This window comes from Cylas formicarius, unplaced genomic scaffold, assembly GCF_029955315.1.
Source record: "Cylas formicarius isolate icCylForm1 unplaced genomic scaffold, icCylForm1.1 PGA_scaffold_3__17_contigs__length_32017465, whole genome shotgun sequence".
Lineage (NCBI taxonomy): Eukaryota > Metazoa > Arthropoda > Insecta > Coleoptera > Brentidae > Cylas > Cylas formicarius.
In genome coordinates this window covers 26,692,995-26,705,287 of record NW_026844326.1, presented here as the reverse complement: position 1 = coordinate 26,705,287, position 12,293 = coordinate 26,692,995, and the positions used below count along the sequence as shown (strand labels likewise).

At 36.2% G+C, this 12,293-nt stretch overlaps 2 protein-coding genes across 2 annotated transcripts in view; one reads left to right on the top strand and one right to left on the bottom strand.

The window, feature by feature from the left end:
* The window catches only part of LOC132698910 (uncharacterized), a 310,716-nt gene that overhangs the window by 198,997 nt on the left and 99,426 nt on the right, over positions 1-12,293 (bottom strand). The window lies entirely within an intron of this gene.
* LOC132700096 (uncharacterized) lies at positions 4,513-9,072 on the top strand. Its single transcript, XM_060667216.1, has 2 exons — positions 4,513-4,699; positions 8,705-9,072. Exons 1-2 carry the CDS (start codon positions 4,513-4,515, stop codon positions 9,070-9,072), a joined length of 555 nt encoding a protein of 184 aa, XP_060523199.1.

Sequence of the window (12,293 nt, the reverse complement as noted above, 5' to 3'; positions counted from 1 at the left end):
TGAGTGAAAATTGATGCGGACGAGTTTTCGTCTCCCTCCTCTTCGTTTGAAATCCTACTAGATTAGAGGAGAAGCTTTTAGAGTTGGCCCGTAGAGCTTTTGGAACAAGATTTTGGCAATGGAAACTTTTAGATACCTTTAGTGCTTAAAGCGATCTTTTGGATGGAGCAGCTTTTGGAAAGCGAGATTTTAGAGCGAGCATTTAGAATGAGCTTTTAGAGTGAACGTTTGGTGCTTTCGAGAGCGAGCTTTAAGAGGGGCAACTGTACGAAAACTTTTAGAACTTTTAAAGCGACGTTGTGAAGGCAGGAATTTTTAGAAAGATAGCTGTTAGAGCGACTTTTGGAAGCGAGCTCTTGGAAAGCGGGATTTTAGATAAAAAAAAATTAGAGCGAATTTTTGCTGGAGGGATTCTTAGAAAGGGAGCTTGTGGAAGCTTTCGAAGTGCGAATTTTTGGAAGGGGAAATTTGAGCGAGATTTTAGGGAACGAACTTTCAGAGCCAGCATTAGAAGGGAGAAGCTCTTGAAGAACGAACTTTTAGAGCGAGCATTTGCAAGGAGGAGCTTTAAAGTCAGGGGGGGGGCTTCTAGAGAGGGAGCTTCTGGAAGGCGAACTTTCAGAACCAGCTTTTACAGGGAGCGTTTTAAGAGAGCTTTTAGAGCAAGCTTTTCGTGGTTCCAAATCTACAAGACCAAAAGTGCTAATTACCCAAAAAACGAGTTCTAAATTAATTCCCTTTTAAAAACTTTTATTTTGAGCATTAAATTAGCGAAAAACGGGGTTCGGCCGAGTTTTCTTCCACGCTCAATTACCGGGCAGTCGTAAATCCCGCTTGGAAATTTTCCCCGTTCGCGTGGCTCCGCGCCGCGCCTCCGGAATACTCCGGTGAAATATGTATGGAAATGTGTAACAATTTTTACGTAATATGTAAACAAAACGGATAGGTCGGAAACATTATTACGGGGCGAAAATAAAGAGGGGAGCGGGGGAGGAAAAAAGAAGCTTCGCGCGTAACGTTTTCGTAATGGTAATTTGAATGCGACCGGATAAAAAGCCGGAATATCGTGTGACGGCGGGCGGGCGGAGTGTAGCGCCAGCGGTCGACGACGTAGACCGATATATCGACTTGAAATTATTTGCTTTTTATTTTTACCCGATTTTGTTGTTTATTTATGGCTTTAGAATATTTCGAAACGACTTTGGAAAACGCGGCAACGTGAGTATGTTAAAAACGTGAAAAATCTGATACTTTTACTTTTTAGTAATTATCCCTTACAATAACTAAAAAAACGTTTTCGGATAAGTGGCTTTTGAAACGCTTATTATTAACCATTTATGCCTTGATGTCTGTGACACTTTTTTCAATATGGCTACGGGCGTGAAATTGATCTAGTTTCGAGTACAAGTCAAAATTTGGATGATGAATTATCCTCAAAAGTGATCTACTTTACCACGAAAAAAGTGGACGAAATCGTTAGTTACTAATTATAAAATAGTAATATGTAGTAATTCTGATAACAAATAGAAAGGTTTTTAATAAGCGCCTGGAAAATATATATTAGTATGTAAATTGAAAAATAATTTGCTAATTTTGACCGAGACAGAACTGAACTTCGAATACAATTGAGAAATTAATTTCCCATTCGCTTAGATAAAAAAACGATAAGAGAACACGGCGAAGTACCAAATACTCAACCCCAGAAGAAGTGGGACCTAACCGCACATTTTAACGAAAAGCTTTGGCAATTTTACAAACAACCATTTTTTCTTTGCTTATGAAAGTTATTCATTAAGGTAGTCTTCTTTTTCATTTAACTGTCGGTTATAAAAAAATTCTAAATATATAAAAATAAATTAATTCAAAAATAGGATCTACGTGGGATTTTCAAAATTTTGCTTGCTTTGTATTGCTTCAATTTAAACAAAAATCGCTCCTTTACTGTAAATGCATTACGCAATGAATACGAAGTTTTTCAAAAAAATATGGAGATTTGGTTGTAGAAGCTCATAATCTATGCAGTGAGGGACTAAAATATGGAACAACTTCATTTGCACATTTTTGGAGTAAGTAGAAACCTACTGGGTGGGTCAAAAAGTAGATGTCAATACCACATTCCTTCTTTAGATGCAACGCAATCCTTTTAAATTCATTTTAGAATTCTGCGTTGAATTCCGCACATAATTCATATAGCACACCCTAGTTTTAATGTTACAATAACTATTATTACAGAAATGAAATTTTGATTTTCAATGGATATGGAAACAAGACTAGAACTCAATAAGTTTTTTATTTGTTTAAAGCAGAATATACAGAAAGTGCGTAAAATTGAAATAAAATTTATAGAAACCAGGCGTGTTAAAGATCGTCTACAACCAGGTAGTCCAAAAACTTATGTCATGAGAACACAAGAAACATTTTATTAGCAGTTGCGTATGTGCCCCATCTTCCGAGGTAACATCATATAATGATATTAACAAGCGAACAGCTTTACGTGTACCAAAAGAAAAAATGTATCATCCGTATAAGATTACATTGCTACACAGACTACAATTTTGTTGAAATTTAAATCCATTTTTTTAACGTCAGATACCGTTTTGCGATAAAGCCAATGTATGTTTAAATGGTCAATAAACAAAATTGTAGGTGTTGGAGTACAAATAATCATTATAATCATAATAAGATAAAAATCATACACAACATCCACAAAAATAAATGTTTTAATTCCGACCCTAGCAGTTTCTTTCCCAAATCCAAATCAGCCTCACCTGCCCGTCAGACAGATTTAACATTTTGCTCAACAAGTCTGTCCCTATTTTCCGGGACATTGCTAGAAAAGAAATCGATAGAATGGCTTGCAAGATCTCCAGATATTACTCCACTTGACTTTATCCTCTGAGGATATTTAAAAAATAAGGAAAAGTGACCAAATTCATATGTGACGTATTTGTTGTGTGGCCATTTTACAAGGAGGAGCTTTTGAAATTCCTAGATCATCTGAATTCCATTCACCCAAGGGTTCAATTTATAATAGAACTTGAAGAGGATAACAGTCTGCCCTTTTTAGATGTGCACATCACAAGGACCGAAGACGGACATTTCGAACACACTGTCTATAGAAAACCAACACACCCTAATAGATATCTGAACGCTAAATCCCATCACCACCCATCACAGATACAGGCAGTGGCAAATACATTAATTGCTCGGTCCTTCAGGCTCACAAACGAGAGGAACAGAGATGAAGAACTGAAAAAAATTAGTACCTGTCTCCGACAAAACGGATACCAAAGGCGCATCATCAGCAATGCAATCGGTAAACAACAACAGCCGCAGCGGAGAGTGCAGGACGAGACCCAACGAAGATCGATCGCTGTCCTGCCATACATCAAAGATACTGACAAAATCGGCCGAATATTCCGAAAACACGACATATTACCGGCATTCAAACCTGATCATACCGTCGGAGCAATACTAAGAAACCCAAAACAAAAAATTACTCTGGAAAACCGAGGAGTATACAGTGTAGCATGCGGATCGTGCAGCCTGACGTATGTGGGAGAGACCAAAAGAAGGATTTCAGCCAGGCTCGAGGAACATCGTTTAGCCATAAAAACAAACAAACAACATCTGCTTTGTTTCAGCACCAACATCAGACAGGCCATAAAATTGATTTCGGTACTTGCAAACAAATAGCTAATATTCCTGATTTTAAGATTAGGATTATACGAGAGGCCATCGAGATAAAAAAGTCCGGATACCTGAATACGAGAGACGACGCACTGCATTTATCCAATACGTGGAGAACGATAATCAAACAGCAGAGCGATACAGCAGCCAACGGGGACATGGCAACTACGATCGGGCGAAATTAACAACGCCACAATTGGGGGGGCGGAGCCACCTCCCCTCTCGCACAAGCAGCACCGTTACCATCTCCGGCGCAGGGTATAAATACCGCACGCACCGCCGATAACCTCCCAGTGTTCGAAGTGTTTTCGGAGCGCGAACATTGAAGATGCCAAGTGAGATTTTGGCGAAACGTCTGCAGGATTCCAGATGACCTTCTAAGATTGTTATTATTTATTTTTAGTTATTTAAATTTAATACAATTAATCATTTAAATTAAATTTAATAAATTATTTAATTTAATTAATTTTTTAATATTACTCTTTAAGATGTAGCGTAGGCACAAAAAAAGAGAAACAACCAAAACCGTTAACCTTATTTAGAAAATGACGTCATCTAAAATTAATTAAGTAAGTTTTAAAAATACCGATAAAAATGTATGCGTGACCTTTCCTCATGCCGCTGCTATTTTTGTTTTCTATAATGGTAGGCGTTAAAAAAAAACGTCCCGCTATCATGCCCGTCGGCGGTTTTCGAGCCCGATAGATTTCCAATACTTTCCGAACCGCTGGCGACAAAACCATCCGTCCGCGAGTGCGCGGTACGACCACATGTTTCTTCCGCCTAAACTCCAGAGATCGCAGTCACAAACGAACATGAACGATGAGCAAAGACCCGAAAGCGGATTGCGTGTGCCTCAAAGCTTCGTTTAGGGTTTTCGCAAATTTGGCGGGCCGCCTACTTAGAGAACTACTGGACGTCGCCTACAAAATGTGCTTCTTTTGTCGACGCGGATGCGCCCGCGGCAACCGCCGAATCGATCAAGACGACGACGTCGCTTCCGCCATCGGTGAGTGTCCCTTCCCCACCATCCCCCGCCACACGGGTTGGGGATTTTCGAATATCAATTTCCTTTCGAACGGGACATGGATACGTGAGAATCGTATCGCGGTTCGCTAAGAAAATATTTATTTTCAGCTTTTATGATACTGGGTGTTATCGAAATGACATCATATAATTTAAGGAATGGATCTCAGGGTCGGAGGATAAATACAAAAAAATATTCGTTGAGACGATACCTGGTATTCCAGAAAAATTGCTCCAATGACGGCGATAATAAGTTCAAATATGAAAATGCTGTTTCAACTGACTTATTGTACAGTTCGCTCATTTTATCTCGGTAACATTTTAATTGGCCTTAACTTTCTGATTTTAGAGATATCAAGATAAAAAAACACAATGTAGGGTTAATAGCCAAGTTTTTTTCCAAGTGACGTATAAAACAAAACTATCAATTTTGTGACATATAAGACTACATCATAATTTTTTAAATGGCGTATGTATTTTATCAATGTCTTGATGTAACACACTTTTTCTACTCCCATCTGTAAAATACCTCAAACTCTTGACTGGAACCTTCGGCACTGTACTAACACACAATAACTCGTTTTACCACAAACCGAAACTCAATTATACGTACTCGACGAGCGTTTCGCCAACCAAGTTGGCATCTTCAGGAGAAGATTAAAACTGTTTAACGATTAATGGGTACTTTAAAAGTTCTATTTCTCGATAGGTGTCGATTTTAATTAAATAATAATAAAAATCTATGCAGTTTGTAAACAAAACATAACCCTAGCCATAACAAAAACACCCGTAAACGGTGTTGTTGTTTTGAACCATAGCCATGTACCATGCCCAGGATAAATAGACTAAATAGATTTTCCAGGATATTAATGAAAAATAACATGTTGCGAGCAGTTGTCAACGTTGATTTATTTAATAGGTATTAGACTGACAATCGCGATACCAACTACCAGTCCATAGACTTGCTGTTAAGTCAGAATAGGTTACAAAAAAATTGCCTTTTTTATTCAATTTGGAAAGAACAAAATATCAATTCCACATCAGAGTAGGATGCAGATCCACTTATTAGAATATTTAATGTCATTTCAACAACCTGTATACAGAGTGATTACAGATTATAAAGTTTGACTTTAATTTTTATTAGAAAACTTCTTCTAGTACTTACCACAAAGTAAGTAAATTATTTCTTTATAAAATCGAGAATTCTCCGTAAATAATAAATTTTTCCCATCAATAATATAACAGTTTTCAGTTCTTTTTTTTTAAAGGCAAAATGAGGGCACGCCAATGTCGATAACAAAAGATCTCCCGCACGGTACCGCACAAAGATAAGCCGCCCCCGCGAGCGATCCATCATCGAGCGTCCAAATCGAAACTTTCAACTCCACAAATTCTAGAGATAAATTACACCCCGAACCATCCAGACAGTCAGTCCCTCAAAACTAACGGAAATTTAAAAAAAAAAAGGAAAAAAATTAAAAGTTCATCCCGACGTATAGTCCGGTCCGGATTATACCGGCGTATTACGTCACGTGTTCAAACCGCAATAAATAAGTGCAGGACCGACTTTGAAGTACTCTCGAAAAGGAAAAGGTATTTACAAGTTTCTATATAAATATAGTGTATATAATATAAAAGATTTCTCCAATCAGTATAGAAACATTCATTGTACGCTCTGGTTTTAGTGCAATCTCAACATTATAGGGCAAATAAATATATATAGAAGTCGTCAACTCCAAATATGAAAACGCTCTTTAAAGTGACTTACTAAACAATATTTTCAAGGGCTTTATTTTGTATATTTGTGTCTAAGTTTCTGAGGATATGCTGTGTCTCAGGTCCCAACAAATTGCAGGATTTGCGGAGCACTTTCCACCTATTTTCCACGTTGTTTCAGAAACTTCGTTGTTTGGAAAAGAAGAATGACTTTAAAGTTTCTCAGGTTTATTGAACCGACTTTGTCTCTATAATTTTTATGCTACAAGCTATAACATTTCGAAAATGGCTTAAGATATATAAGATAAATAAAAATATAAAAAATCGTATGTTTGACTATTTGAATTAAATTCTAATTCAGATTTTTTACTTTTGAAAACGCTTCGTATTTTTCAAGAAAAATTATTGTATATCTATTTATTTGAATTAAAAAAAAATGAATGCATTGAAATATATAAAACAGTTTTTATTTTTTATTAATCTGATGTTTAAAGGTAAAGTCTGTTCATAGATATAAGAAACTGAATAGCTGATACGAATTAAGGAAAGACCCGACCAAGCTGTAAGAATGAAATATGGCCGAACAGGTCCCTACTTTGCTTAGAATTTAATTATTTGTGGTTTTGTTAGTAAAGATACTGAACAATATTTATTTATTTATGTATATATTTATGTTTAAATCTAAAATAAATTTACAAATTATTTTTATTACCTACTTAAATTACTTAAAATTATTAACATAATATATCACTATCACTATCGCTATCATCGCCTGTTCTAATTATTATTTGTTCTATATTATTTGCAATCTGGATATACGATTTTTCTGCTTTTTCTATATGTTTAACAGAATTTGCCCAACTTTGTGGAGGGATGTTAAAATCTTCGGTTTCTATTAGTTTGAGGACATTGGATTTAACACAGGCAAAAACATTGTTACGACGAATGGCAGATTTCAGTTGGTGCCAAACATGTTCAATGGGATTAAATATACAGTCGTAAGGTGGAAGGAAGCCTTAAAACTGTATGCCCTAGATTTTTTGCATAATTATCCCAGACGTATTCCTTTTGTAGGTTCAAGCTTTGTAGAACCTAAACTAATTGCTTTTTGGTACAATCTATACGTCTATTTGGAATCCAACTATCTTTAGAGCCAGCATGCAAAATAGTTATTCTTTTGGGCGGGAGCATCTCCTGAGATACACTAGACTCGCACATATTTTGCATAATTCGCCCACGATTCAACACACGCTGTATTACAGACGAAACAAGAATGATTACTAATAAACTAAAACTATGTAGTATACCAAACCAAAGAATATTAAACACACGTAAGTATAAAATTATTTTCTATTACGGACCACAAGTTTACCTGAATTTAAATTCCGAAACTTAAGGTAATAATTTTGTTGCATTGTATGTTAAAGACCACCCTTGGATAATCCCATTCAAAATCAATTGGTCACTTTGTTATGTCTATGAACAGACCATATCTGTAGAATTTTGTTCTCAAGTAGGGCCCAGACTCTCATTTGAAAATGTCACATTAAAATGTCCCCCTAAATTGGCTCTAGTTTGCAAACAATAATGGCTTCTCGTTGCCAATTTATTTCTTAAAAAATCCCTACTAGTAATTCTCTCTTCCCACTCTTTTGTTGAATAGTCTCAGTTGGCCATGACTTTAAATTGAAGCAAGTTTTAGTGCATTTTTCATTAACCCATCCAAAAAAAAAAATCGAAATATAACTATAAATAAAGATTTTACAAAATTTCGTCTAGATCACCCTATACTGGGGCTACAACTCACCATCGTGATGGTAATGCAAAAATCTTAATTCACTGTAAATAATTTTTGTTACTTATCCTTTTGATTATGTGATTATAGATATTTTTTTTGTAGTGTCTCTATACATCGAGTCTGTACTTGTTATTGTAAACTTTCTTTTATTTGACAATTCCTATACAAATTGTTAAAACATTTGACTGTATGGAAAATAAAAGTATTATTATTATTATTATTATAGTTCACGATGTAAAAATTTGCTTCTTTTGGAATGTATTCTATCAGATCCAGCGACGCAATGGCAATTATTAGTTTGATTTATTAAACATCTGTATTTTTTGAATTTACGTTACGTTTTATCTATCTTTCTCTGTGTCCCAGTAAACAACGTTGAATTTATGATAAATCGGATGATTTTGACGTAACTGGCTCGGTGCGACGTCGACGGTATATTTCGGACCGCACTATACCCGCGTTTTACATTCGCAGGATCGATCGGGGGCTCGACCGTCGACGAGGGTTTCTACAAAGAAGTGACGCGCGAGACGGCGGAAAAAATGCTGGAAAACACTCAGAACGGGACTTTCATCATGAGACCGTCGCGGTGCGGCGAACTGGCAACGTTGTCGGTCGTGCAGGACACCAAGGTGTTCCACTTGGGGGTGAGGAGGAGACGCGCGGACGGCCTCGTCGCCCTCGGCACCGAGAAATTCAACGAAAAGTGCTTTAAAAATGTAAACGGTATGATTAACTACTACGTAAGCAACTATTTAGTCTTGTACTCCGACGGGAAGAAAACCCTGACCCTCCTACTGCCCTACAGAGATAACGGACGGCGGCGCGGCGCGGAGTTTTAATTAAAACTTTTTCCGGCCCTTAATTGAGCGGTTTTCTTTGTTCCGTTTGTGAAGGAGAGTTCTAAAGAGTTTTTAAACGAAGCGAAAATTTTTGGGCCATTTTATTTTTGTTCGGCGCTAACCGGACGCCGCCATTAGATAAAGACCCGTTACCGACTGTTCCCTTATCGGCCCCGTTTGCCACCCCATTTTTTAATTTGTAAATAAATTTGATTGCTTTTTCGATATACGACCGAATTTAAGAGTTTCGATTTTTGAAAATTTCCTGTATTTAAGGCTAAATTAAAATAATAATAAATAGATACTACCCTTTCAATGTGGACTTAAGAGAAAAGAAACAACCTTGTCCTCCACATTAGTTTTTCCCCAAAGGAGGCCTAACGTATAGTGTTATTGTTTATTTTGATGTATAAACTTTTTCCAAAAATATCCAAATAGAGGAATGTCCTCATTATTGTTATATTATTATGTAATTCTTTTCTACATGTAGATTTATAACCAGTGCATAGAGGAAAAAACGAAGCAAAATTTATTGGTCCAGATTACCATATTACTGACTTTATACTGATTTACTCGATTTTCCATACTTTGACTGTATTTTCTTAATAAATATATTGTAAAAACTGATATTAACTTTGAATGTTTTGAGTATATAAATAATATAAACTAAGGCGGATAAAAATTAGTTTCTTGACATTTTTAAAATGAAACAATTCTAAAAATAATAATAATTTCACGTTTCCTTGTTCTTCGACCCCCCTGTATAATATTTTCGTATTTATAATACGTCATTCTTAATGACCTGCTGAAGTCTACCGGGTAACTATTTTTGTTGAAAACAAGTTATTTCTGTTAAAATAAGGGACTTAAAGTTCACCCAGGGCTCTTCAAATACGAGGTCACACGAAAACGCCTTGCCACGTCACGATAAATTAGATCTCAGCCGATGTGAATTGTTTAACTGACCTAAATTCTTTTATCTACGGATTCTGTCGTATTGCTGTGATTGTATTGAATAAATGTTCACGGTTGATGACTTTGCGTCACTTCAAAAAAAGATCCGTATACACAACTTACAGATTTTCACTTTATGCGAGCTATAGGTTATAGCATGGTGACGTCACATCGGATTTTATCGATTTTCGCAGGCTCCACGTCAATATAAACTTCGAACCAGTGTAAAATTATTATCAATATAAATTTCAAATAATCTGCAAATAAATGTTTCTATAAATGAACAAGTTACGTCTTGTCCGCTCTATGCGGGGACACACGGTATAATAATGTGACAGAACAAACAACTCAAAGTTATCTCGCCAACAAGACAATTCAACGCTTTTAGCCATTTTTCTTTTTTTCTTTCATGGTCATCGAGATCCCAATATAACCGCCTACAAAATGACCCACCCTGTATATGAGCGAGTTGTGATTTCAAATATTGATTGAAATTTCTCGTCCAAGAATTTTTTCGATTGGACAAGCGGTTTTGGAGACGTGTACCGTGCGTTCAATTTATCTAGATAACATTTTAATTGGATGTAACTTTTTTGTTTTTAGAGATATCAAGGTAAACAACAAAACAAAATGTAGGATTAGTTTCTATATATATATATATATATATATATATATATATATATATATATATATATATATATATATATATATATATATATATATATATATATATATATATATATATATATATATATATATATATATATATATATATATATATATATATATATATTCTCACGTATTGATTCACGGATGGAAAAATGTAATGACACTATATTCCGGGACATCATCCGTTCGCTCGTTGAACTCCGACTGGAATCCTGCATCCAACTGGAATCCTGCAAATCCTGCATCCGACTGGAATCCTGCAGACGTTTCGCCAAAATCTCACTTGGCATCTTCAATGCTCGCGCTCCGAAGTGTTCGAAGTGTTTCAAAATTCTGTCGAATTTCAAAACGTTCGGTGCAAAATTCGGACCTGTGGCGCGTTCCATGGCGATTTTCGGAAAACTGAAGAAAATTCCCGAAAAAAAATATGGTTTCTGCGGACCGTGGAGTGTCGAAAAGTGGCAGACTTTGAACCCCCTCCTTCGAACCGTTCAACAGTTTTAAAGACAGATAATCAGTCCGTAGAAATAAATTGCGTTCATCTGCGAAAATAATAGACAATTTTTTGTCGCGGGCAACTCCGGTAGCGAACAAATCCGCGCGAGTTGATATACGCATCCCGTCGAATGAAAAACTGCCCCGGAATATGCTCCGGGTTTTTCTCCGACCGAAAACATTAAAAAGCGGCCCGTGTTTACGACCCCCCGCGATCGCAATCTCCTTAATGAAAGTCGAAAAGGCGAGCGCGGTCTGGTAAATTGAATCGACGCGTCTCCCCGAATGTTCAGGACCGCCATGTCTGAGAGAAAAAACGGGTAGTGACTTTAATTATCCTAAGGAATTGACTTCTACGTTTAACCGATTACTTTATTATCGATAAAAATCGTACGTCCGGACCTCATGACATTATTGTACTGCTTATTTATTTATTTATTAATTCACTTATATACAAACAAGTCTTTGCTACAGTAGATGCAGGAAGGAATGTCACAAAAAAGAGATACTTTGTCAGTGGACTAGTTTAAATTATTACAGCTTTTTATTACAATATGTTACTTGGTATAATTGGTCTTAAGTGTCGGCTTCAAAGCTCAGAGTAAATGGGTCAATATCTGGAAACGCGTTCTCTACCCTGTCATAAGTACAGGTATGGTCTGTTCATAGAGAGAAAGTGACCAATTGTTTTTGAATGGGTTTATCCAAGGGTGGTCATTAACATACAATGCAACAAGATTATTACCTAAAGTTACGGAATTTAAATTCAGGTAAAATTGTGGTCCGTAATAGAAAATAATTTTATACCTACCTGTGTTTAATATTCTTTGGTTTGGTATACTACTTAGTTTAAGTTTATTAGTAATCATTCTGGTTTCGCGTGTAATACAGCGTGTGTGGAATCGTGTGCGAATTATGCAAAATATGTGCGAGTCTAGTGTATCTCAGGAGATGCTCCCGCCCAAATGTAGAAAACACTATTCTATTGAGACTAAGGATGTTATAAACAATGTTTATTTGACTCTCATTGAACGTGGTGCCAGCTAGCAAGCATCTTTAGAAGAAACGGCCACATTGACGAAAATTCTAACATCAAATGTATG